The sequence below is a fragment of the Neolamprologus multifasciatus genome, chromosome 23, assembly GCF_963576455.1.
Source record: "Neolamprologus multifasciatus chromosome 23, fNeoMul1.2, whole genome shotgun sequence".
Taxonomy (NCBI): Eukaryota; Metazoa; Chordata; class Actinopteri; order Cichliformes; family Cichlidae; genus Neolamprologus; species Neolamprologus multifasciatus.
Window position 1 is genome coordinate 2,819,265 of NC_140460.1, and position 26,160 is coordinate 2,845,424.

The 26,160-nt window shown below is 39.0% G+C and overlaps 3 protein-coding genes across 3 annotated transcripts in view; all 3 read right to left on the minus strand.

Annotated features, from left to right (window-relative positions):
• The window catches only part of LOC146490699 (vitamin D3 hydroxylase-associated protein-like), a 28,359-nt gene extending 27,475 nt beyond the window's left edge, over nt 1-884 (minus strand). The window contains exon 1 of the mRNA XM_085150226.1: nt 771-884. Coding sequence (XP_085006352.1) covers nt 771-808 — 38 coding nt within the window. The 5' untranslated portion in view covers nt 809-884. The remainder of the gene's footprint in view (nt 1-770) is intronic.
• An 867-nt stretch (nt 885-1,751) lies between these two features.
• Nucleotides 1,752-10,093, minus strand: LOC146490701 (vitamin D3 hydroxylase-associated protein-like). Its single transcript, XM_085150199.1, has 15 exons — nt 9,746-10,093; nt 7,821-7,934; nt 6,853-6,993; nt 6,387-6,520; nt 6,043-6,249; nt 5,896-5,936; nt 5,654-5,778; nt 4,837-4,962; nt 4,659-4,756; nt 4,322-4,421; nt 4,186-4,229; nt 4,041-4,080; nt 3,857-3,965; nt 3,299-3,432; nt 1,752-2,218 (listed from the first exon to the last, which is right to left on the minus strand). Exons 1-13 carry the CDS (start codon nt 9,968-9,970, stop codon nt 3,885-3,887), a joined length of 1,476 nt encoding a protein of 491 aa, XP_085006325.1. The 5' UTR covers nt 9,971-10,093; the 3' UTR covers nt 1,752-2,218; nt 3,299-3,432; nt 3,857-3,884.
• A 5,524-nt stretch (nt 10,094-15,617) lies between these two features.
• On the minus strand, nt 15,618-25,939 carry LOC146490702 (vitamin D3 hydroxylase-associated protein-like). The gene is made up of 14 exons (XM_085150227.1): nt 25,223-25,939; nt 24,422-24,535; nt 23,974-24,114; nt 23,669-23,802; nt 23,059-23,265; nt 22,934-22,974; nt 22,691-22,815; nt 22,455-22,580; nt 22,276-22,373; nt 21,712-21,811; nt 16,398-16,441; nt 16,263-16,302; nt 16,079-16,187; nt 15,618-15,784 (listed from the first exon to the last, which is right to left on the minus strand). The coding sequence occupies exons 1-14, from the start codon at nt 25,400-25,402 to the stop codon at nt 15,618-15,620; spliced, it is 1,626 nt and encodes a 541-aa protein (XP_085006353.1). The 5' UTR covers nt 25,403-25,939.
• Nucleotides 25,940-26,160: the final 221 nt, after the last annotated feature.

Here is a 26,160-nt window from a genome sequence, read left to right on the forward strand (position 1 = left end):
TAAAAGAAAAAAGTAACAATTATAAGAATACACGCAAAAATTCACATACATGTATTGTTTTGAGAGCCTTTTTGTTGGTGGAGTCTGATATTGATTGAATGTACATTTCCACATCCTTAAAAAATGACAGAAACAACGGATATCAGTCGCTGTGTCCCAATTCAGGGTCTGCACGCTTGAAGTACGCGCACTACGCGTACTACGTACGTGCGTACTATAAGTACGAGAAGTGCGGAAGTGAGAGGGTTGTGAAATGGGACGGTCTAGCCTTCGTCGCGCTGTTCAGGTTCCCTAGCAACCATGATACTAACCGCGAGAAACGTTACATACAGCTTTGTTTGACAGAAATGAAGGAGAAAAAATGTTTTGTTGGTCATTCATTTTTGCCATGACATCACTTTGATTATTTGAGTATCTGAGGCTGAGACCACGGGACTGTAAAACACCATTGTTGGGCTTCATTTCTGTACCAAACAGTTATTTCAAGAGTAGTTAGTAAATAACAATTAGCTAATGTTGTTCATGAGACTAAAATCATCTCACTGTGATAATGTAAATATAATATGGCCAATATTATAGTTATTGTCAGATTAATATATATATATATATATATATATATATATATATATATATATATATATATATATAATATAAGGCTTTACAACTAAGTTAACACTGAAAGTACAAACATCACTAATGTCACACAACTTTGCCACATGTGGCCAACAGCAATGTTTTAATGTTCTTCGTTATTAAACATTCTTACTTACTTTTGACAGTTCACTCTTCGGTCGCTCCCTTCTGCCATATTTTGTGGCAAAATTATCCACACTCACCGCCGCGCTATGAATTGTGGGATATATGGGACCACGAAGCGTGCACCGGACCACGCTTGATATTTGGGGACATCAACGGCGCATTTGGAGTATGCATTTGAAGTACACTTCGAATTGGGACAGCCGTCATCGCGTGGCGGTGACGTAATCACACTTAAAATGCGTACTTCAAGCGTGCAGACCCTGAATTGGGACACAGCTAGTTTTTTCGAGTTTAGTTACTTTTGATATTATTAAATATATAACTATATTAACAACAGTTTCAACTTTTATTATTTTCACGATGATCATGTCATAATTCCGTTTAATATATGAAACATTTTACAACAAAAAAACAAACAAACAAACAAAAAAAAAATCAACAACAACCCCAAAACAAAGCCACCCCCCCACCCCCCATCAGAGATCTTCGGGGCAGGTTTGAAAGATCAAATCAAATGTAATACGGCTTATTACAGGTATTTATTTTATTCGTTTATAAATATTAATGTCAAACCACTACATTAGAAAAATAAATGGTTTGTTTTAATGTCATTGTCACAAAATTAGCAGATGAACAATACACATATAGTGAATGTTATGGTCATTTTGGCCTAATAATTTCTTTGAAATGTCCTTTTTTTTCCATGGTGGGCAGATTGCAAGTTGTACCTCAGAAAGTTTTGGTAACCCTCAACAAGCTTCTGGCATAGTTCTGTCTGGATATTTGACCGCTTTTCTTGTCTCATTCTTCTCCTGTCTGCATATATTGTATGTGTACATATTTAAGTATTTCACATAGTTTGCTTGTTTGTTTGTTTACTTGTAACCGTTTGAATAAATGTGTGACTTTTTTGTAATATTGTTTAGTATGCTTTTTGGTCTTTTTATTGTCTGTGAGGTTATTTTGGTCTATACAAATAAAGCAGACTTGCCTAATGATTTCACATTTTATTTTCTCAACAAGATCTAGCATGTTTGCTGTTATGGATATAAAGAAATATAAAGCATAGATGGGGATAGCAAGACAAAAAAAAACACATGGTTTATTAAATGAATGTATGAAAGAAAGATGAAAAATGAAAGAGTTAGAGTTCCTAAAGCCTTTAGGAAACAATCTAAGACTAAAATAAACACAAAATGAATAGACTGTACTTGTACTACTAAGATTCATCCACCATTTATGACTCGATTAGCTCATTATTACAGGAAATACTCAAGTTAACATGTCTCCTCTGAAGTCTGCAACCTCTCCTGTGAGACTGAGAAAGAAAGCAGCTTTACTTCTTGCTTTCTTTGACCAGTTGTTCCACTTCCTTCATGAAGCGCAGGCAGAGCTCATCCTGCCACGGCAGAGCAACACACTGAACCGCCACAGGTAGACCCTCACCACCGGTCACTGCCTGAACACAAAAACACACTCTTGTCACTTAACGCTCAGCAGCTGAACGCACCACAGTCTCCTTCATCCACCTACTGACAAACTCTGAAACTACTAATACATTGTGTGTATATCTGCATGGCAACAAGGAATGTGACAATATTTCTAGTTACAATAGTCTGATATGTTTCATTTCTTGGTTTTGTGTATGGATGGGCCTTTTACATGTTGGTGTTAAAGGGTCTGTTTTATCATTATACCCACCACCACCACACTGGACATCTCTAAGTACATAAATGCTCCCAGAACCATGATGTAAAGTCATGTAAAGGCAGCTGATCTCTTATACAGCATTTTCTTTAATAAAATGCAAGAAAAAAGATGCTGGTTTTAATGTTCCCAGTCTAAGGGATTTTTAACTTTAAAAGTTTTAAAGTTTTGGTCATCTGTTTGTTAATTTGTTGGTTATTTAGTGGAGATGCTTTTGAGTGCCCATTGTGGTTTCTCAATCCAACTATTAGAATAAACAACCAACACTGTGAAAACACTTAAAAAAAATTCTCTTACCCAATCGGTAACATTCAGAATAAAATTACGTGCCTCACAAATGTTTCACATGATGTTACTTATCAGGGCTGCAATATAGAGCTGTTGCATTAATTTAATTGCCATTTTGAAATACACAGAGGATTTGGGGAATGACATTAAGTAAAAGGTCCACTGATCTCTTACTGACACTATTGATTGATCCCCCATATTGGACATTTAACGTTAGTGAAACAGGTCAACAGCTGTAAGTTCTATGGCATCATAACATTATCATGGTCATCACAGTTCTATCCTGTTAAAGAAGCTCAGAAATGACCTCACTTTTAGAAAACCTAAGAGCGCTAACTTCCACTAACAAGCCAGGCTGGTCCAGGACAGAAAGATGCAGGTGGCTGAAACCTCCCCAGAAATTTATTCTATAATAAATTCATCTATAGTTTAGGCTTCACATCCGTGTCTCCTGAGAGATTATGCCTGCATGAAAACCTAGTCTTACAGTAGATCCAGCTCCATCTATTTCATCAGTCTTCCCTCACTGGTATGTTTCACTTACCTCTTTAAAAACCTTGTTAAATTTGTCGGGATAGTGCTTGAATTCCTCCTCATCCTCTGCAGTCACTGTAGAAACAGTGACTACACCGGCAGGAAAGTTTAGGAGATTGTAGACAAATGTGTAATTGGTATTGACTGAAAAAAAAAAATTGAATGATGAAGAATACTGAAAGAGAATTCTTTCTTTAACCCTTACAAATTTTGTTGCCATTTCATCAACTCATGATTTGGAAATTTTAATAAAAATGCATTCACATTGCCATTTGTCTTAATGTTTTAATCTACATGTAATTCTCTTAACTGAGTAATCTCTATAGCAATGGTGGGCAATTAATTTTCCCAAGGGGCTACATGTGAAACTACGACTGCCTTGGAGGGCTGCACTAATAAGTGGAACTTTGTGAATCTTTAAACAAACCAGCTCTGGATGAATGTTGCTCTCCATCTGGCTTAAAAGAAATTGCAAATTTCCAATGAAAGCGTTCATCAAGTTGTACAATTTGTTGAAAACAAAGTGACGCACAGACTATGCTGTTTTATTGTACTCAGTGTACCATACCTGAGGTTTTGCCACAGTATAAGAAGTTTTAGGCTGGTCCAATCACAGGACACAGCAGCACATCAATATTGCAGCTCCTCCAATGTGCTATTGTCTCATGAATGTAGTCCTAAAGAAAACACAGGAAATCTCAATTTCATCTTCGCACTTTCATATGTGACCATGCATCATCAGCTGACAGTACCTCAACAGCAGCATGTTGCTTCCACAGCTCTGGAACAGATCTAAAAATGAAGCAGAACGTTTGGATATAATTCCTAGCACATGGAAATGTAACAAAGAAACGAAGAATTGAGCACAAATGAACGATTTCAAGAATACTTTCTCACCCAACTCCACAAAGAGCACTCATTTTGGCAGAAGTCTGAGGAGACTGGGGTAAAAAAAAGTTTTATCAGATTAAACTGTCAAGATCAAACTGATGTATGAATTCATATACATCTGTCAGAAGACGAAACAACGCACCACAGGTTTGAGGAGGAATGAAATTATTTTCTTCAACCACTTAGGAAGCCTGTATTCAAAAACTTGTGGCTCCAGACAAGGGTCCACAGGGCCCCCCTTCCTAAAATTAAAAAAGGAATCTTTGGCTCATGGGGAAGTAGTCTGTTCAGAGAAACTGAAGTAAAAATTACTGTAATGGTTCCAAAAAGAAGCACAAGCCCATGTGCCCTATAAACAATGTCAGAATGGCGATGTTCACTGGTTAGCACTGAAACAAAAATTACATTTCTAACTATTAGATGATGTAAGTTAACAAGAACATATTAAGTAATTATATTTAAAAAAAGGTCCAAATCACAGTTTTTGTAGCAGGGTGGTAGTTCCATCTGCCAATAAGCCCCTAAGCCACAGCTCAGGGACAATTTCATTCATCTTCAGTGGACAGTAAGGGACAAACTAAAGACATAAATAATATTAAAGACATATGGCTCACACAACACACTTGACCGCAATCAGTGTGTGTGGTGACGTCTTACTGTGTGTCCCGCCTGCTCTAGCAGAGCTTTGACCTCTCTGACGCCTCGGGCCATGCTTGGAGATGGATGCGTGTACCCATCGTTTTCCAAATAACCAATCCTTAGGGGTCTGGAGCTTCTGTATATCTAAGGGTCAATCATTTTGATTTTTTGAGTCAATTAAACATAATTAGATGGCCTTTAGTTAACTTTTTTTTTAAATATAAATGTTAATGTATTGTTTATTCTAAGACATTAATACATTTAATAAGTGTGTTAAGACAATAAGCCATTTCATTCATTTACAAGTTTGAACATTTAGTAACTATCTGGTCAAAGTCCAGTAAAATAATCCTGAACAGTCTTCATTTCACCTTCACCTTCTAGCACCTGGCGTCCACATAAGTGGACATCACATTTTGGGTTGTCTAGACCAAAATATTAAATTTTGCTCAATAAGGGCCTGATGTCCACTTACAAGGGTATTGTCCTGCCACTGTTCTATCGAAATTTTAAATGAATATCCTCATATGTGGCTGCCATTTTTCTTAAAAACAAAAATATGGTAAAAAAAAAAAAAATCTGGTAATTCTTTGTTTTTACATTCATCGGGTCCCAATCAGCCCAAATATCAAAGCGAAATTAAAAATGCATGCCATGGAAGAGTTTGTGTCTTAGGAGTTTAAATAAGAAAAATCCAACAAACCACCTACAAAAATATCCAAAGCAAACAAAAGCATGTTTATTTATGTAAACAATATCTTGTTGTTTAAGAGTGAAAAAAAGATCATACGCTAGCTTATCAGGCAATTACAAAAACTGTCATCAACAGACACACCTCCATATTAAAAGGTAATGGTGGAACAGTGGGGTCCAAAGAAAACATGTGGTCACAAAGAAGCGCCTGCATGCACAGAGCCAGGCTGTCCACATCTCTTGCCATGGGTCCAGCAGATGACGACACTAGTTTAATATATAACAAAAAGCAGTAAACAAAATTCCCAGACTGTGGAATATTGCAAGACAGCAGTTATGTAACGTCGCATTTTATTTTGTTTAGTAAGTAGATATGTCACTTACCTGTCTTTTGCCCTCGATAAATTGGACGAACTCCCTGTAAACTAATCATTACACAAAAGGTGTTAACAAACTTAAAAGTTAATATATAAAACATAAAACTCAGCAATGGATAATAATTTTCCAGGAAACTGACTGAATGAGACCCACCTGAGCCGACCTGCAGTTGGTTTGAAACCACAGATTCCACAGAAGGATGCAGGAATACGGATACTGCCACCTATATCAGTGCCTATACCAAGCAGGGAGCCCCCTCCCCCGATGAGAGCCCCCTCCCCACCAGATGAACCTCCAGAGGTCTTCTGGGGGTTATGAGGATTCACAGTCTGCCCGTAGATAGGATTACTGCAGTCATAGCTGAATGTGGCCAAAGACATATGGGTAATGAGTCCTTGCATATTATGCACACTTGTAATGGGCAAAGACAACTAAATAAGTGGTCATAGTATTTAAATGTACTCCAGATTTATGTCAATCTCTAATAAAAGATTTACCTCAAAAGAGCTTGAGGCAAGTTGGTTCTCACAAAGGGAATAGCTCCTTGTTTCTTCAGGACTTGAACAAGCACACTGTCCTTTTCAACGGGCTGGTCCATGTTAATGACCACACCACAAGAACAGTCATGATCCTTGTGTTGGAATAAAACAAAGACAATAATTGTACATCAAATACCTGAGCTATGATGCTCAAGAATACTATACTCAGTACTGTTTACACTGAGTAGGAGACGCTCTGTATCTCATTGTACATCTGTATAGTGACAATAAAAGCATTCTGCTCTAGTCTATAACATACTTACTTATACTGATGGGTACAGAAGAGGATTAGGACCAACGGAAAAAAAAGTGGGCACGTCTATTTTTTTTCTTCTTTTCCAGAATTCTGAGAAAAGTAGAAAAAAAAGACGTGCCCACTTTTTTTTCCCGTTGGTCCTAATCCTCTTCTGTAGATGGGAAATACCTTAAATGCAATATTTTCTTTGATGCTAACTGGAACTCCGTACAAGAGACCATCCTTGTTGGAGCCAACAGTTGTCAGCTGGTCCAAACTCTCCAGCAAAATTTCAGTGCAGCAGTTCAGCTTTTTGTTTACAGCCAGAGTCTGTTGGAAAGGAAACAAGCACAGACAGTTTCAGACAAACATATCAATCTTTGTAAGCCCTCTGTGGAATATTAAAGTCTTATTGGAAACTCAAATATTTCTTTGGCACATGAATCTGATTTGCTTTCATAAATATTATGACCAAATGTCTATAAACTTTAACTGTAGCAAAGACACAAGTGTAAGTAATAAGAAATACCTAGTTAGCTGAGAGTATACCTGAAGTAGAACACTGATACAAGACTGGAAAATGTAATTGATTATTTAGTGTAGACAGTCTCGGTCGTTGTGTCCTGGGGCAAGACACTTCACCTACTGCCTACTGGTGATGGCACAATATGGCAGCCTCGCTTCTGTCAGTCTGCCCCAGGGCAGCTGTGGCTACAACTGTAGCTGCCTCCACCAGTGTGTGAATGTGAGAGTGAATGAATAGTGGAATTGTAAAGCGCTTTGAGGGGTCCCGAAAAGCGCTATATAAATGCAATCCATTATTATTATTATTATTAGACATTAGCTTTTGCTCTATTTTATCCATTATGTAAGCTCTGTGTTATGTTAGGTCAGAGGTGGGCAACTCCAGGTCTCGAGGGCCGGTGTCCGGCAGGTTTCAGATCTCACCCTGGGTCAACACACCTGAATCACATGATTAGTTCAATACCAGGCCTCTGGAGAACTTCAGGACATGTTGAGGAAGTCATTTAGCCATTTGAATCAGCTGTGTTGGATCAAGGACATGTCTAAAACCTGCAGGACACTGACCCTCGAGGCCTGGAGTCACCCACTCCTGTGTTAGGCAGTGAACCTTTGCGTCATGCTGAACACTGAACCTTTTCCATGTAAGAGTAAAACACATCCTCAGGGGTAAGTGAGCCTTCCTTCAGTTGCTTTGTCACTTCAGATAAAGACAGGGCCAGGATAAAAGAAGAGTCAGTGGTTGGATGCTAGAAGACACACAAAGAACCATGTCAGACAAAAGCTGCAACAAAGAACTAAAACTGTATGGATCTACAGAATCAAGATTCTTTATTTGCCAGTGTTGCATCTCCCTACCAAATTTAATAAAAGACAGCTTGCTAATAATGAAATAAACAGCAATGAAGACATATAGAAGGAAAAACCCATCGTAAATTGTGTAGACAACAATGTGAACAGAACCAGAACAGGCTCAATAAAACTCAGCACTGACTTTTGTATGGACCTATCAGAGAGATGAATTGCTCAAAAGCATTTTGAGTAACTCATTGCATTTAGGTATGGAAGCATGTTCAAGATGACCTGCTCAAAATTGTGAAGAAACGTGATTTATGTGACTAAACGTGGCATGACTGACAGTGCCAGATGTTCCGATCTCAGTATTTTAAACGCTACTGATCTACTGAAGTTTTGAAAATGCCTTGTTGATGTTGATATACATATACTCAAGAAAGAAAAGTAGCTTCTGCAAGGGTTTCCTTAGAATAACAGAAAAAACATATTTACTTCTTAAAAAAAAAATAAAAATACCTGACTGTATTAATTTTCGGATGGCTGCTTTGCTACATTAGTGCAAGATAATGCACTAATGTAACAAAGTTCAAATCTTCTTCTTGGTGTTATTGAGTTCACTGTACTCTTCTTCTGTATCTGGTCTCTAAAGTCACCAGAATCGAATCAAATAGAGGACCTTTTGTCATGGTCCGCGGCTCGGTGTCCGAGGAGCTGATGGGATGCCCACGCCCACGGGTGTGGCTGTTAACTCCACACCTGCATCCCATCTCAGGCGATTATCAGGTGGACTATTTGATCCAGCCCAGCCAGCTACTCCACGCCAGTCCGTTAGTCGTCTCACAGCGGTAACGTACACACGTTCACGCGGTTGTGAAAACCCTCATTTACCTGAACAAACGCTAATCTTTTCCTTTGCGCTCAGGTAACAGCTCGGCGTGTTTTTGAGCCACCTGCCCGTCTGGAGTTTGGATCGCCAGGTGTTGTGCCGGTACCAATCACCTCTACTTTCCTGGAGCTCCCCCGCGGACCCTCACCCCTCCCTCCGGCTCCCACGGCCCCGCTTTGACTGTAAGACTCATACTCTCCCCCACGTATGCTGCTATTTCCCCGCTCCCCAGTAACTCTCATCCTCTTTCTGTTGCAGCCTCCCACAGTCCCGATTACAGCGTTCCTGCGTAAGTCATCCCCCGGTCCCTTGGTTTTTCTAGTTTCTCGCGTGTTTTCCTTTGACCCTTCCGGGACACCTTTAGTTGAAATAAAGTTTATTTTTCGTACTCCTGTGCGTGTTGTCTCTGCTTCTGGGTCCAGCTTGTGTACTGAACTTCGGTTCATGACACCTTTATGGTGTGTTGGAATAGGAGATTTGCATTATAGATGTACAGCCAACAACTCACCAAAACTGTATGTTATTGTGTCAATTTGGATCAAAACTCTAAGAAAACAACTAGTTGAATCTCGGAAGAATTTGGGGGTGGGGGGAGGCTTTAAAAGAAAAGGCAATCTAACCCAGTAATAGCAAGGTGTTTCAAATAACTTCTCCACAGAGTGTAAATGCAAAAGACAATCTGGAAATAGCAGTAGATTATTATCGCTGTGTTTGTCCTGCTAAGTTTATTTTTTAATGCTTAAGGTAAGCCTGCTGACAACAAAAGCTGTCAGTGATCTGATAAATTATGTGGAAAACACCATCAGGTTCGAACTAAAAGCAGAAAATTCAATGTTTAACTTTCCCCCAAAAAACCCTAAATTAAGGCTGAACTCTCACCAACTCCTTGTATCGGAGCACCGCCTGCTCTCCCCGCTGCAAGCTGTCCTCTCTCCTGTTTTTGGCTCTCCTGATCTTTTCCTCTGCCTTTCGGTGGCTGCTGAACTTTTTCACCATCACAACCACGGATCCCACTGCACAGGCAACACCAGTGAGCAGAGCCGCCGTCTGACTGTCCATCTTCACTCCCTTGAGAAAATGCTGAATGTTCTGCAAGGCTTGCATTTTTGTCCTGTCACCGCAACTCCAGTTTTAAAAACGACAGGTCGGCCTTAGTCAGGCTTAATCAGCTACCATCTCTCACATGGACTTTTTAATGTCTACAGCAGGAGTGGGCGACTCCAAGCCTCGAAGGTGGGTGTCCTGCAGGTTTTAGATTTGTCATTGATCCAACCAGGCACGTGCAGAGGGGGGGGGCTAGAGGGGCTTGAGCACCCGCCCCTTTCCTGATGGGTGCCCAAAGTGCCCTTTTGTTGAGGCAACTTTTTAAAAAAAATTATTTATTTATTTTTTTAATGTGTGTGTACGTGCGGAGTCCTGTCTGTGCCCCTCAACAATAATATTTAACTATTAATCACAGTTTTGCTAAATAAAAGGATCTGGCTTGCATCAGTCACATGATCACATTTAACCAATGATCGCCCTTGACGGCAGAACGCGCTGGTTACGAGCCGGGAACGAGCACGCGCATTTTTTGCGGTGCTGTAGGAGAAACACAAATTAACTCAGAGACACAGACTGATGCAACAAAACCAGTAAGTAGGTGTACAGCGTACACTGTAGTGTATAGCACCCAGGAGTATTAGCTTATTATGTACACGTTGGTAAGTTGTCTTGTGGCAACTGACGAACTGAAACAAACGAGCGTGCTGTGTGTGCAACAGCGCGACAAACATTACCTGTCCTTTTATTAACTGCACAAGTAGTGCTGGTCATAGCTGCTGGCTACCTGTGTAAGGCTGTCATGGGTCTGTATCTCTGTCCACCGTTTTAGGGAACATATTTAGTTTTAAAGTATTTAGAACATATTTAGTTTTAAAGTAAGTTTCCGGGCTTTTCCTGCCTTTCTGGGGAGATTATATTTCACTAAAAACGGTCTAATATGCATGTCCACATAATTATGTATTATTATAATTATAATATATTAAAAAACACACGCTGTATTTTAAAGAACATACATTTAGAAGCAGATTATATTAGATTTATATTTTAAATAAGACAAAATTTGGATTTTACAGCAGTAAAATGATTGTATCTCTACAGTTTAAAAATGTAATAAGCTTTGCCCCTGCACAGAGTGGATAGTGAAACAAATGGAATCATCATAAATACATTATTTCATATTTATTACTTCCCCCTCCTCATTGCTTTATTATTGTAGCTCTAGTAATAAATAATAATGTAAGGATTCTGGATCAGCACCATGATGCCCATAGTATATACAGTATTCTGAAGAAGGTCTAAAACGTCACTGTGTGTGCGTGCATGTGTGTGTTTTATTTAGATGGATTTTAAAAAAAATATTACTCATGATATAACATTTTCCAGACATGCCTGGTAAGGACATGAGGAGGAAACAGTAGGAGCTGTGTGAGGCTACTAAAGGCAGTGCTATAACATTTTTCTGTCATCATTTTATTATAGATTAAGTGCAAGAGTTGTTAAGTGTGGATAATTAAATTATAGTTTATTGCAATAGCAAGTTGTACCTTGTTCTCAGATAGACAGCAAGGGGAGAGTGATATATGAGATGATGGGATGGAAGGAAGAAGAGAAGCAAAGAGTGATTCACAGGCAGAGCCTAAATTATTTCTCACAGTTTTTTGTTGCCTTATGGTTCCAAGCGCCGTCACCAATCTTTGCATTTTGTTATTATCTCATGACACTTGTTTAATCAGCTACCATCTCTCCTATGGACTTTTTAATGTCTACAGTCTCAGATCAACACAGCCCTGCCCTCCAGCACTATCAGCAGCAGCAGCAGCAGCAACCCCTCAACAGCAACATTGTACCCATCAGGTAAAACATCGGCTACGTTTTCTTTGCCTTGTTGCCCATATTAGATTCTTAATGAATGTGTGTTGTTGTTATTCAGCCTGGCTCAATGTGCCCCTTTTTAACTTTGAGCACCCGCCCCTTTAAACCTCTCTGCACGGCCCTGGATCCAACCAAGGGCGTAGATTTGGCATGGACGGAAGGGACGTGTCCCCACCAATATCCAGCGATTAATGAATTGTCCCCACTAATAATTTGATCTCTTCAAGTAAAGAAAAACTAACCCGATAGAAAAAACGATCTGTCAGCGTCTCATTCACCCAGCGGTGCAGAAAGAGTTAAATTACATTCTCTACTGGAGTCCTAGTCATGTGACAAATATGGCCAATGTGATTGGCTGTGCCTTTCAGGGAGCTCTGTTTAGTTTTAGCAGCGGCAAGCCTGCGCTGTGAGGAGGAGAGGAGGACGGCAGCAAAAAGGAAGAACCTGGATATAAGAAAGTAATTTTCAAAGAAACCTGTAAGTCACTTAAAGCCAAGTTCACTCATAAAATGTGTCCGTCATGATAACGTTACAGGCTATGCTAGGCTTTGGCCCACATCAGTCTAAAACTGTATGTAACCATTAATAACGTGTTTGGGAAACTAACTGCACAACATGCAGCACTATTAGTTCTCTCAGTCTCAGAGCAGCATTTCTAATTTTGATGGAAACTGTCAGAGAAAACAGCCTCGAGTAAGCCCGGATATTAGTTTACAGAGGCTGTTAAAATTATATGTCTAACGTTAAATGTTGGTGACACAATAATTTCATCCTAATGGTGCTGACATACTCATAGGTTAATTTTTGAGACAAAATATCATGAGGTAGTCATGATTTTGCAAATATTCCAACCAACAATGGTGATACAAGATCACAGGTGAAATTGGATGATGACTTGATGGTTCATTACTGTATTTGAAGCACATGTGTGACTGCATGTATGTGGAATGTCTCACTGTTATTTATCAGGTGACAGAGGCAGCTCTGCCATGTTGTAGCTCAGACAGAGGTGAAGAGGCGAGGTCACAGGTGACTGACTGATGATTTGGTGCTATAGATTAACTAGTATTTATTATCATGACAATTGTTAGGCTGCCGATGTAAATTGATTCATTAGTGTATATTTGACAAAGAATCTGAATTGACACGTCTCACTTTTTATATGGCACGAATCAATGTGTTATTTTATCAGGTGGCAATATGTCCTAGTGCAGTCAGAGGGGAAGAGCCAGGGCCAAAGGTGAGGCACATCAAGCACAGAATAATAATAATTGTAATCTGAGGATAAAACACATGTACTGAGGCTAAAAGAAGCGTCAGTGCTCTCAGAAGACTAAAAAGATGGGTAAGGTTAACAGTGACTCAAATGAGTTTAAACAATGCTGCTGTGTGTCCACCAGGAGAGACTGGACAGTATAGATGTAAAACAAATATGCCAGCAGTTTATCTCAGTTAACGAGAGGAGCAGGCATGTGTGTGGCTCCTTCACATAGTGGACATTGAGTTGTTGTGTGGGGCACCAGTAGTCCATGTCTGTTGCTGTAACAGTAGTTCATGTTTAGAATAGAAAATCCCAGCTCACTGATTTGATCGGGGCAATTGTGCCTAAAATGTTGCATAATTTTGCTGAGAGATCTTTTACTTTGTGGTAATCTTAGATGAGTAGTTTTATGGACAAAACCCAGCAGGTCATTCAGTGTTCCCTTAGTGCCAAAATATAACAGATGTTGGTGTACTATAACTGAAGTAATGTTGTTAAGTCCTTAAAGTCGTATTCTTTTATTGTCATGACTGTATTTGAAGCTATTTTTATGTTCGTATGATACCTGATTTATATGAAATATGGCTGAAGTAAACTAAACTCTAAAATACTTAGTCAGTCATTTGTTTAATAGTAATTTAACATTATATAATTCAAATGTAAAACTATGAATTGTAATTTTAAATGGTTTAAAAGCATGTAGAATAGCATATGTAGGCAAGTATATTTCTCCTTTTTTATCAAGAAGCAAAGACAAAAAGGGGAAAAAAAGAAACAGGGCAGGGTTGGGTGGTTGAATCATCCGTCCCACCAATGCCAAAACCAAATCTACGCCCTTGGATCCAACACAGCTGATCAGGGCTGGACTGGGACAAAAAATCAGCCCGGGCATTTTGACTAGTTACCGGCCCACCATGGTATTATAGGAAAAGCCATAAAGCCTTTATAATAAACTTAAACCTACACCATCCTCCCTATTCTGGTATTCTAAACAGTACTTAGCAAAACTATAAAACAACCTAATTTATAATTACATATACCTCACTAATAGGGTTGCCAACTCCCAGCAAAAAAAGAAAAGCAAGAAAAAATAGGGAACCACTCCCCCACCCTCTGCCTCAAGATGCTTAACTGACAAAACCGATTTTAATTTAATGCACGTATAAAAGAAATGCACAGAAATCTATTATTTTTCTCCAGTAATTAAATAGATTCAACATCTTTCTTCAACAGAATTGCAGACATAAGGTTAGGTAGCTGGCCGGTCAGCTGCACAAGTAGCGACCCGGGACCGAACAATGGAAAAATGCACAACATCAGGAAAGACAAGGAGAAAAAAGAACTCCCCCCAGACTGAGCTCCAACAGGGAGATCAGTTTGAGAACAAAAAAAAAACCACCTCAGCGCATAGCACATGAAAAACTCTTAATACACCATAGAAACACATGACAAGCAACAGGGATGGATAAAAGGTGAGAGACAGCCACTGTAGACAGCGCATCCAGGCCTGCAGCATAAGCGCTGGTCCCCTGTGATCCACCGTCTGCATTGGGAGGGGATAAGCATTGAAGGCATTTGGAAAGGGAGGGGGGGTGAATGTATATCTGTGTGTGTCCAGAGTTCAGCTGAGAGAGTATCCTTTGCCCTGCCAGGCTAAGTAAACAGTCTTCCAGCCAACCCAGGTGGCCTTGCGTAGGATAGGGGAGGAGCAGTCTAAACACCGTCCGTTATCTGGGAGAATTTGTTTTGTTCAGCTCCAGCCTTGAGACCACAGCTGTTGCCGAAATGGTAGCTACGTGGGTATAAGAATTTGCACTTCCAAGTCTGAGACTGTGGTCTTCAGCCAGAAAAGGACGGAGTGCCTACTTTGAGTCAGGGAGGAGTATGGTCATGAGCTTTGGGTTGTGACCAAAAGCAGATCCAAGCCTTCTCCAAAGGATTACTGGACTCTCCCTTAGAAGTACTGTGAGGTGTTCAGCCATCCGAGAGAAGCCAGAGTAGATCTGTCACTTCTCTACATTGAAAGGAGCCGGTTGAGGTGGTTCGGGCATCTGATTAGGATGCCTTCTGGACACCTTCTGGGTGAGGTATTCCAAGCATGTGCTACATACTACATATCTCTCATCTAGCCATAATAAATTATCTATAGTTTAAGCTTTACATCTGTGTCTCCCAAAAGATTATTTCTGCAGGAAAACCTGCTGTCACAGTAGCTTAAACTACACTATGTGTTCAATTAGTCATCCCTCACTGGCATGTGTTACTTTCCTCTTTCTTTATCTCTTTTTTGAGTAATGACACCAACTTTGATACACCTCAAACAGGCATAAACATTTGACCTCACAGAATGCAATTAATTTGCATGACTGTAATGTCTTTGATACGCTGCTTAGAAATGGTGGAGGTTCTCAAAGTGGAGCCAATGAGAACAGATCAGAGAACTGATTTGGAATTGGAATCGCTAAATTCTTATCTATTCCCATCCCTACTTGGTAATCTGTATGTTTTTAATCACATCTTTGTGTAGCATTCCAAATAAACTGTTGAGTGACTATGTTCTCACTCAGTCTTATCTCACTGGTACATGTTGCTTACCTCTTTGAAGAGTTTGTCCCACATGTCCTGATAACAGCCCTTATAGTGCTTGAGTTCCTCCTCATCCTTTGCGGTCACTGTGGAAACAGTGACTACACCCGCAGGAAAGTTAAGGAGATTGTAGACAATTGTGTAACTAATAGCAGCTGAAATAACAGAAAATATAAATATATTATTATGTAGAATATTTATTAATATTCAATATAATAATTAATATCGAAATTTATTAGTCCAGGCTGTCAGGCTGCTCTTGCCAAAGTGATGTTAAAAAAAAGCAGTTACAATCAAAGAGTCAAAGTTGTGCTGTGATTCAATGCAAAATCACAAAAAAATAATCCATTCTCAAACAGGGAGTTTATCAACAGCTGTTTTGTGGCTGAAATTGGACAAACTGTGATAAACAGAACACTATGTTGCCACTTGTACTCAGTGTATCATACTTGGAATTTTGCCACAGTAAAAGAAGTTGTAGGCTGGTCCAATCACAGGGCACAGCAGCACATCGATGTTGCAGCTCCTCCAATGTGCTATTGTCTCATGAATGTAGTCCTAAAGAAAACACAGGAAATCTCAATTTCATCTTCAGATTTTCATACGTGACCATGCATCATCAGCTGACAGTACCTCAACAGCAGCATGTTGCTTCCACAGCTCTGGAACAGATCTAAGAATAAAGCATATCATTCCTAGAACATGTATAATATGAAAATCTAACAAAGGATCAAGTACAAATAAAACATTTCAAGAATACTTTCTCACCCAACTCCACAAAGAGCCTTTATGTTGGCAGAGACACGAGGAGACTGCAGATAGATAGATAAGATAGATAAGATAGATAAGATAGATAAGATAGATAGATAGATAGATAGGACACACACTGTCAAGGCAATACACCAGACAATTACATTGATTAGACTGGGTAACCTTTGGATGCTCATGTCAGGGAGTAGCAGCCCAAGACAAGGTATTCTACTAATTTGACAAAACTGAAGACAAAAAAAAATTTTTTTTGACAAAACTGAAGACAACAAACGACACAAGAAGGAAGCACACATATCTACGGAAAAAGAAACAAACACCAGACAATTGGTAGCTTGTTGCACCAAAACTGAAAAATAAGCCACTAGGCCCAGGCTCTTCCAGCAGCCACCAGGCCCAGGCTCCTGCAGCAGCCACCAGGCCCAGGATCCTCCAGCAGCCACCAGGCCCAGGATCCTCCAGCAGCCACCAGGCCCAGGACCCTCCTGCTCCACCAGGCACAGGATCCTCCAGCAGCCACTAGGCCCAGGACCCTCCAGCAGCCACCAGGCCCAGGCTCTTCCAGCAGCCACCAGGCCCAGGATCCTCCAGCAGTCACTAGGCCCAGGCTCCTGCAGCAACCACTAGGCCAAGGCTCAACCAACAAGTTAATCAACAGTGACTTCAACGGGCCATCACAAGGAAATACAAATCTCATCATTTTCAAAATGCCGCCTAAAAAAGCAAACCCAGGAGTTGAAGAGGAGTTGGAGGAGATTAGGAAATCACTTAATTTCATGTCTGATGAACTGAGCAAAGTGGCTAAACAACAAGGTATGCTACATGACCTAATGGATGAAATAAAACAACTAAAAAACCTCATAAAGGACAAGGACAAGAAAATAGACGACTTGGAACGGCGAATCGAGGACCTTGAACAATACACAAGAATGGATGATTTAGTCATAAGTGGACTGGAGACGCAACACCGAACCTACGCCGGAGTAACAGCTGGGGGAGGTAAAGATGGTGAAGATGCCCCGGTAGAGGAGCTGCAAACACTTGAACAGCAAGTGATAAAATTCCTTCAAACGAAGAATGTAAGTATTCAGAGCCATCATATTGCAGCATGCCACACGCTCCCCAGGAAAGACAGTAAAACAAAGCCATCAATTATTCTTCGGTTTGTGAGTCGCAAAACAAAGATTGAGTTACTGAAACAGGGTAAGAAGCTTAAAGGGACTGGTGTGTATTTAAATGAACATTTAACGAAAAAGACTGCTGAAATTGCAAGACAGGCACGCAGCCTGAGAAAACAAAATAAGATACAAGCGACATGGACGAGGAACTGCAAAGTAATGATAAGACTAAATGGCAATCCCGAAGAAGCGAAAGTTGTGATGATAAGAGAACTCAAAGACTTAGAGCAATATAAATAATCAGGAATCTGCTCTGGAATCTATTGGAAAAGTGACGATTGGATAATGAACAATGGGTATGGAAAGTGTTTCTGGCCTTACGGCTCAAAAAACAACAACAAAAACAAAAACACATAAATGACAAGTTTGGACACAGATTATAGGTTTCCATTCAGAGATATTGAAGAGGAAGAATTTGATTATGAAAAGGACTGTCAAGGTGGTTATTTTGCCACACACGCTGAGAAAACGAACTTCAAAACGTTTAACTATGCAGAGCACAACATGCATGACCCTGAAAGTAACATTGACCCAGATACCCACTTCTACAATAACACCAATAATACTTGTGAGTACTATACAGATGACCAATTCAATATGAATATTAAAATGGCAAATGCATTGTCGGTCATACATTTCAATAGTAGAAGCCTGTATAAAATTTTTTCTAAAATTACAGAATGTTTAAGTAAGTTAAAAAAGTTTAATATAATTGCAATATCAGAAACATGGCTCGATAATGAGAAAGTTAGTGAAATGGGACTGGAAGGATACGAATTATTTACAATGAACAGGGTGAATAAAAAAGGAGGCGGTGTTGCCTTATATGTAGATAAAGTTTTGAAATGTAGTCTGATTGAATGTATGTCAAGCACCATAGATAACGTATTGGAATGTGTCACTATTGAAATCCATGCTGAAAAAGCTAACAATATAATTATAAGTTGCATCTATAGGACACCAGGTTCATGCCTTGAGACATTCAATGAAAAACTTGCTGCTATGTTTAGCAACCTAAATGATAAAAAAGTGCAAATAATTTGTGGTGATTTTAATATAGATTTGCTAAACCCAAATGGACATCAGAAAACAACAGATTTCATAAATACAATGTATAGTAACTCCCTTTTCCCTGTAATTATAAAACCAAGTAGAATAACAATTGATACAGCTACATTGATAGATAATATATTCACAAATAAAATTGACCATGAAATAGTAGGTGGACTTCTTATAACTGATATAAGCGATCATCTTCCTGTTTTTGCAATTTTTCAAAAATTATTTTGGGATTAAAACTAAACAAAAGAATCAAATATTTGATATGATATGATAGCCATTGCTGCCCTCCAGGTGGACTTAAAGGAACACAATTGGAATGAGGTTTTTGCAAATGAAGATTCAAATAGTGCATATGATGCATTCTTATCAACTGTAATTTCACTATATGAAAAACATTGTCCTTTAATGAAAATCACTAGAAAGCACCACAGATCAAATAAGCCATGGATCACAAAAGGGATAGAAGATGCATGTAAAAAGAAAAATAATCTATATAAGAGATTCATAAAACAGAGGACAAAAGATGCTGAAATAAAGTACAAGTTATATAAAAATAGATTAGTAAATATTATAAGAACAAGTAAGAAAGAATATTACCACAAATTATTGGAGCAAAGTAGAAGTAACACACAAGAAACATGGAGGATATTAAATAGTATAATCAAAAAGGGCTCAAAAAATAAGAATTATCCAGATTATTTTAAAAAAGATAAAGATATTGTGCTTGATAAAACTAAAGACATTGCAAATTAATTTAATGATTTCTTTGTAAATGTTGGCTTTAATTTAGCAAAAGAAATTCCAGAGTCAAGAAATAATAACGACCTAAATAAACATATTACTCAGAATGTGTCCTCCATGTTTATTGGTGTTGTAACTCATAGAGAAATAATTAACATTGTGAAGACATTTAAAAATAAAAAGTCCACTGACTGTTTTGGTATTGACATGATATTAGTTAAAAGTATTATAGAATATATAGTGCAACCTTTCGCATACATTTGTAATCTGTCCTTTCAAACTGGTGTATTTCCCTCACAAATGAAAATAGCAAAAGTTATTCCAATCCATAAAAACGGAGAGAGAAGTCAGTTTACCAATTATAGGCCAATATCACTGCTCCCACAGTTCTCAAAAATTTTAGAAAAGTTATTTGTTAATAGACTTGATAAATATATTGAGAAGCATAATCTCCTAAGTGATAACCAATATGGCTTTAGAGTGAAAAGGTCCACTTCGATGGCAGTGATGGAACTTGTAGAAGGGATATCTAATGCTATAGATAATAAGGAATATACTGTTGGTGTTTTTATAGACTTAAAAAAGGCGTTTGATACGATTGATCATTCTATATTAATGAATAAACTAGAGAGATATGGCATAAGAGGGTTAGCATACAAGTGGATGAAAAGTTACCTGGATGACAGATATCAATATGTCGAATTCAATAATGTAAAATCTAAGCAGTTGAAGGTAACTTGTGGTGTTCCTCAGGGCTCCGTGCTGGGCCCTAAATTATTTATATTATACATAAATGACATATGTAGCATTTCCAAACTGTTAAAATGTGTATTGTTTGCTGATGATACTACTCTGTATTGCTCAGGTAAAAACCTAGAACAGCTTCTGACTACAGCGGAAAAGGAGTTAAATATATTAAAAAACTGGTTTGATGTAAATAAGTTATCATTAAATATAAAGAAAACAAAATTGATTATTTTTGGCACTAGACAAATGAAAAATGTATCTAAAATCAGGGTTAATGGAATTGAAATTGAAAGAGTGTACGAAAATAAATTTCTTGGAGTGATAATTGATGATAAGCTGAGTTGGAAGTCTCATATAAACCATGTGAAAACAAAAATGTCAAAAACCATTGCTATTCTCTATAAAACAAAGCATGTCCTGAACAAAAAATCATTATACACACTCTATTGTACTCTGTTGCTTCCATATATGACTTACTGTCTGGAGATATGGGGTAATGCATATAAAACGAACACTCTTCCTATTTTCAAGCTGCAAAAAAGAGCTATAAGAATTATAAACCAATCAAACTATATAGAACCAACTAACATTTTGTTTATTAATCTGAATACCCTGAAATTTTATGATTTAGTTGAATATAAAATGGCACAGATAATGTATAAAGCACAAAATAACTTGCTTTGCCCCAGTACTCAGAAGCTGTTCAAAGTCAGAGAGAGTCAATATGACTTAAGGGGAACAGATTTCTTTAAAAAAAAAACAAGATAAGGACAAATATAAAGCAGAGATGTGTTTCTGTTAGAGGAGTTAACCTGTGGAATAGTTATGACAGTGATTTAAAAAGGTGTAGTTCATTTTCCTTGTTTAAAAATATGTTTAAAAATAGAGTATTAGAAAAATATATATATCAAGAATGAAAAGAGCAGAAAAAAAACAAAAACAAAAAAACAAAAAAACCTCTTGATTCTTTTGCTTTGATGTAGTTACTTACTAAGGTGGAAAGTTTTCTGTTTTTTGTTTTTTTCTTGTTTGTTTGTTTGTTTGTTTTGTTTTTGCTTTGTTTGCCTTCTCTCACCCCAACCGGTCGCAGCAGATGGCCGCCCCTCCCTGAGCCTGGTTCTGCCGGAGGTTTCTTCCTGTTAAAAGGGAGTTTTTCCTTCCCACTGTCGCCAAAGTGCTGCTCATAGGGGGTCATATGATTGTTGGGCTTTTCTCTGTATCTATGAAGCGCCTTGAGGCGACATTTGTTGTGATTTGGCGCTATATAAATGAAATTGAATTGAATTGAATTGAATTTTATTATTTGCTTCGAGCCCTGTGTACAGGAGCTGCATGCTAAAAGATCTTTTGTTAAAAGGGTTGGCGTAATAAGCAAATGCTTCAGCCAATACCTTTTGATTAGCCTTGTCTCATGCTTTCTTGCTTTGTGGTAAATCTTTGTTCTGTCTTCACTGAGATATTTGAATGCTAATCAATAAAAACATATCACTCTAGATAGATATGCATTATTCTGCTAAATCACTGAATCTGGTGATTTAAATAAATAGACCATCTATTTGACTATTTTTGTATGTGTGTCTGCTTACCTTAGGTTTGAGCAGAAATGAATGGATTGTCTTATACCACTTAGGAAGACGGTAACGATGAAACTGTCCCTTCAGACAAGGGTCCTCGGGTCCCCCTTTCCTATAAAGATGGACTGGTTGGTTCTTATATAGCGCTTTTCTACTCATCTGAGCACTCAAAGTGCTTTACACAACTTGTGCATTCACCCATTCACACCCATTCGCACAAGCACATCTCTCTAAGTGCTTTATAGCTAACATTCACACACATTCACACTCCGATGGATGCATCGGAGAGCAACATGGGGTTAGTATCTTACCCAAGGATATTTGGCATGCAGACTAGGCGAAGCCAGGAATCGAACCACCAACCTTCCGATCAGTAGATGACCTGCTCTACCACCTGAGCTACAGTCACCCCAAGGGCTCATTAGCACATAAGAAAAAAAGCCTATTTTGAGATACTTAACGAATTAATGGAATAGTTTCAAAACCAGTCAACACCATCGTGTGCTCAAGAAGACAATGGCAGCATCTCTAGGTATTAAAAACCTATTAACTAAACTGTTAAAAGAAAAAACTCACAGTTTGTTTAACAGGCTGGTACCTCCATCTGCTAAAATACCCTTTATCATTAGTTCAGGGAACATTTCATCCATCTTCAGTGGATGGTAAGGGACCAACTAGAGAAACAAATGCCAACATTAAAAAACATGACTTGAAAATGATTATTATATGTTTTTGTTTTTGTGTGTGTGTCTTACTGTGTGTCCCGCCTGCTCTAACAGAGCTTTCACCTCTCTGACGCCTCGGGCCATGCTCGGAGATGGATGCATGTAGCCATCGTTTTCCAAACAACCAATCCTTAGAGGTTTGGTGGTTCTGTATATCTAAGAGGGAATCACTTTTTGTTTTTAATGCTCACATGAAATGAGACCATTTATGCATATATATGCGCAGGCAATTACAAGTGACATGAATCCCACAGTACAGGACACACCTCCATATTAAAAGGTAATGGTGGAACAGTGGGGTCCAAAGAAAACATGTGGTCACAAAGAAGTGCCTGCATGCACAGAGCCAGGCTGTCCACATCTCTTGCCATGGGTCCAGGTGAAGATAGCACTAGTTTAACACGAAACAAGAAGCAGTAAACAAAATTCCCAGACTGTTTTTTCCCCAGACTGTCTGTCAGTATCCCAATATTGACTCTGTATATATAATAATAAGATATGTCACTTACCTGACTTTTGCCCTCTATAAATTGGACGAAGTCCCTGTGAACTAATCATTACACAAAAGGTGAGATAAAAGTTTTTCTCAGCAATGTATAATAATTTTCCAGGAAACTGACTGAATGAGACCCACCTGAGCCGACCTGCAGTTGGTTTGAAACCACAGATTCCACAGAAGGATGCAGGAATACGGATACTGCCAGCTATATCAGTGCCTATACCAAGCAGGGAGCCCCCTCCCCCGATGAGAGCCCCCTCCCCACCAGATGAACCTCCAGAGGTCTTCTGGGGGTTATGAGGGTTCACAGTCTGCCCGTAGATAGGATTACTGCAGTCATGGCTGTCAACAGACAAGAAGGTGAGAAGTCTTTGCATGTTATGCACATGTGGAATAGCAAAGACAACTGAATGAGTTTTAACCACATCAGACATAAAAGGCAGATGGGGTATTGTCATCACCCCTCCAGGTGGGCAGAGTGGATACCCAAGTTTGTGAATGTGATAACTCCAGAATTAAGTGAGGTGACATAGGAATTTCGAATTGGTGTATCTTCTAAAAATCTTGGATGACTTTGAATCTCAATGACTTCGACCTTAAGGTCATAGGTCAGCTTTTCTAAAAATTACCCGGATTTTTAAATTTATGCCATAGGTGCATCTAGGAGGCTGACGGGCAGAAATGGCAGACACCGGTATTTTTAAATTGGCTCTAGATTTATTTCAATCACCGATAAAAGATTTACCTCAAAAGACCTTGAGGCAAGTTGGTTTTCACAAAGGGAATAGCTCCTTGTTTCTTCAGGACTTGAACAAGCACACTGTCCTTTTCAGCGGGCTGGTCCAGGTTAATGACCACACCACAAGAACAGTCATGATTCTAGTGTTGTGAAAAAAAAGAGAAAGAAAGAAAAAAGATGATAATGGTGCTTCAAAGATGTGAATAATAATGCTTGGGAATGCTATAAGTTAGACATAACATAGAAATTAGTTAGAAATACTGACCAGAAGGCCTGCAATTGATATTTGCATTATTTAACCTTTGTAATACCTTAAATGCAATATTTTCTTTGATGCTAACTGGAACTCCGTACAAGAGACCATCCTTGTTGGAGCCAACAGTTGTCAGCTGGTCCAAACTCTCCAGCAAAATTTCAGTGCAGCAGTTCAGCTTTTTGTTTACAGCCAGAGTCTGTTGAAAGGAAACAAGCACAGACAGTTTCAGACAAACATATCAATCTTTGTAAGCCCTCTGTGGAATATTAAAGTCTTATTGGAAACTCAAATATTTCTTTGGCACATGAATCTGATTTGCTTTCATAAATATTATGACCAAATGTCTATAAACATGGAAACATGGAAGACTTAGTGTATACACAAAGTAATCTATATCACTGTATTTCATCATAGGCCAAAAATACTGGCTTTTAAAATATGTTATTATGAAAGATCTGTGTTATCTTAAGCAGTGAACTTTTGTGTCATGCTGGATATTGAACCTTTTCCATGTAAGAGTAAAACACATCCTCAGGGGTAAGTGAGCCTTCCTTCAGCTGCTGTGTCAGCTCAGACAGGGAGAGCGTCAGGATGAAAGCAGAGTCAGTTGTCGGATGCTAGAAGACACAGACCCACACAGAATCATTAAGTCATTAAAAAATCTGACAAAGCACCCTGAGGATGTGGTGGAACAGGAGATTTACATCACTGATGTGCAACCAACAAATCAGCTGCAACTGCTAATGCTATCGTGTCAATATGGACCAAAATCAAACAAACGACCTAGAACAGCTGCATATTATTGGTGTGCTTTTAACTTTTATTTTAATGCTCATGTTTAAAAGCCCTCCTGCCAGCATGGAAGGAGCATGAGCTCCACTGGGGACAATCCATTAGCCAATCAGAGTGCTCGTCCGTCCTCTCCCTGCTGTGGCGTACTCGGAGAGTAACGCAGCTGATGGATTTTGGACCGAATTGGACTAATGCTGGCTAGGTGAGTTCATAGACCCAAACCACATCCTTACTCGCCAGCTAGTGTGTGTGTTTGATGTGGGGTCACTATAAATAAAGTTCTCCAATACTGTAACATCATCCCAAGCCTCTGACCGGACCTTATTACAAGGGGACAGTATGGAATTGTGTCCGCTATTATAGCGGCGCTATAACAGCCCAAGCAAGCATGTCGACAAAAAAAAGTGTCAGCAATTTGATAATTAATAACTAAACCTCCGCCAGGTCTGAACTAAAAGCACATAATTTGTTTTGATTTAAACATTTCAGTGTTTAAAGCTCTGAACTCTCACCGACTGTTTGTACCGGAGCACCGCCTGCTCTGCCCGCTGCAAGCTCTCATCTCTCCTGTTTCTGGCTCTCTTGATCTTTTCCTCTGCCTGTCGGAGGCTGTTGATCTTTTTCACCCGCACAACCAGGTATCCCACAATGCAGGCAACACCAGTGAGCAGAGCCGCTGTCCAGTTGTCCATCTTCACTCTCTTGATAAACAGTTCAGTGTTCTCTGCGTGGTTTATGTCTTTGTCCTGGGTCTGTAAATCATTGGCGGAGCGGGTAGGGGTGCTTACTGGGCTGTTTCAGAAGCTCAAGGCCTTTTGGAATCTAGTTTATTTCATAGTTAGATGCCTGACTGACAACTGTATAAAACAAAAACTACACAATATTCGAGGCACATAGTGTGCAAATTCCCCCTAAATTTGGCATGATCCGAGCTCACCCGACTGAGCACAGCACTTACGCATGTGAGCGAGGGGGGAGAAGCTGCTGCCTGCGAGTTTGCTGTAGAAGTGCAGACAGAGGAGAGCTTAAGTTTGACCAGGTACCAAAGCAAATCATTTCTACTGTACAAATAATGTAAATATGACGGTGTATCACAAAAGATTGATATCAAACTGATCACTTGACCCATGTTACCTTACTTGCTCTTCGAGTGAATCAACAAATGGCGAAATGAAAAGCCGAACAACAACAATGCTGTTTTTTTCAGTCTTAGCTTACATGTATGCTTATTTCATATTTTCAGTTGTTACCCTCCACGGCTAAATAAAGCACTCTAAATCGGTTTCAGCTATGTACTGATGACCACAACAATGGCTTCTTTCAAAGAAATAACTCAGGTAGATGTTATTTTATATATTATGCTTTGTATGTTGTTCAGTATATTTCTATGCAAAACAAGAGGAATTTCAATACACAGCAGTATATTCACAGTTGAAACCAGATATTTACA

Bases quoted from the DNA above. Each gene is read 5' to 3' on its own strand.
- LOC146490701 (XM_085150199.1), bottom strand. From the start codon at position 9,970: ATGCAAGCCTTGCAGAACATTCAGCATTTTCTCAAGGGAGTGAAGATG. The intron at 4,422-4,658 runs GTGATTTGGACC...TTTTAATTTTAG, and splicing joins ACCACCCTGCTACAAAAACT to GAAGGGGGGCCCTGTGGACC. The intron at 3,966-4,040 runs GTACTGTCAGCT...TGTTTTCTTTAG, and splicing joins AGCAACATGCTGCTGTTGAG to GACTACATTCATGAGACAAT.
- LOC146490702 (XM_085150227.1), bottom strand. From the start codon at position 25,402: ATGGACAACTGGACAGCGGCTCTGCTCACTGGTGTTGCCTGCATTGTG. The intron at 23,803-23,973 runs GTATTACAAAGG...TCACAACACTAG, and splicing joins AAGAAAATATTGCATTTAAG to AATCATGACTGTTCTTGTGG. The intron at 16,188-16,262 runs GTACTGTCAGCT...TGTTTTCTTTAG, and splicing joins AGCAACATGCTGCTGTTGAG to GACTACATTCATGAGACAAT.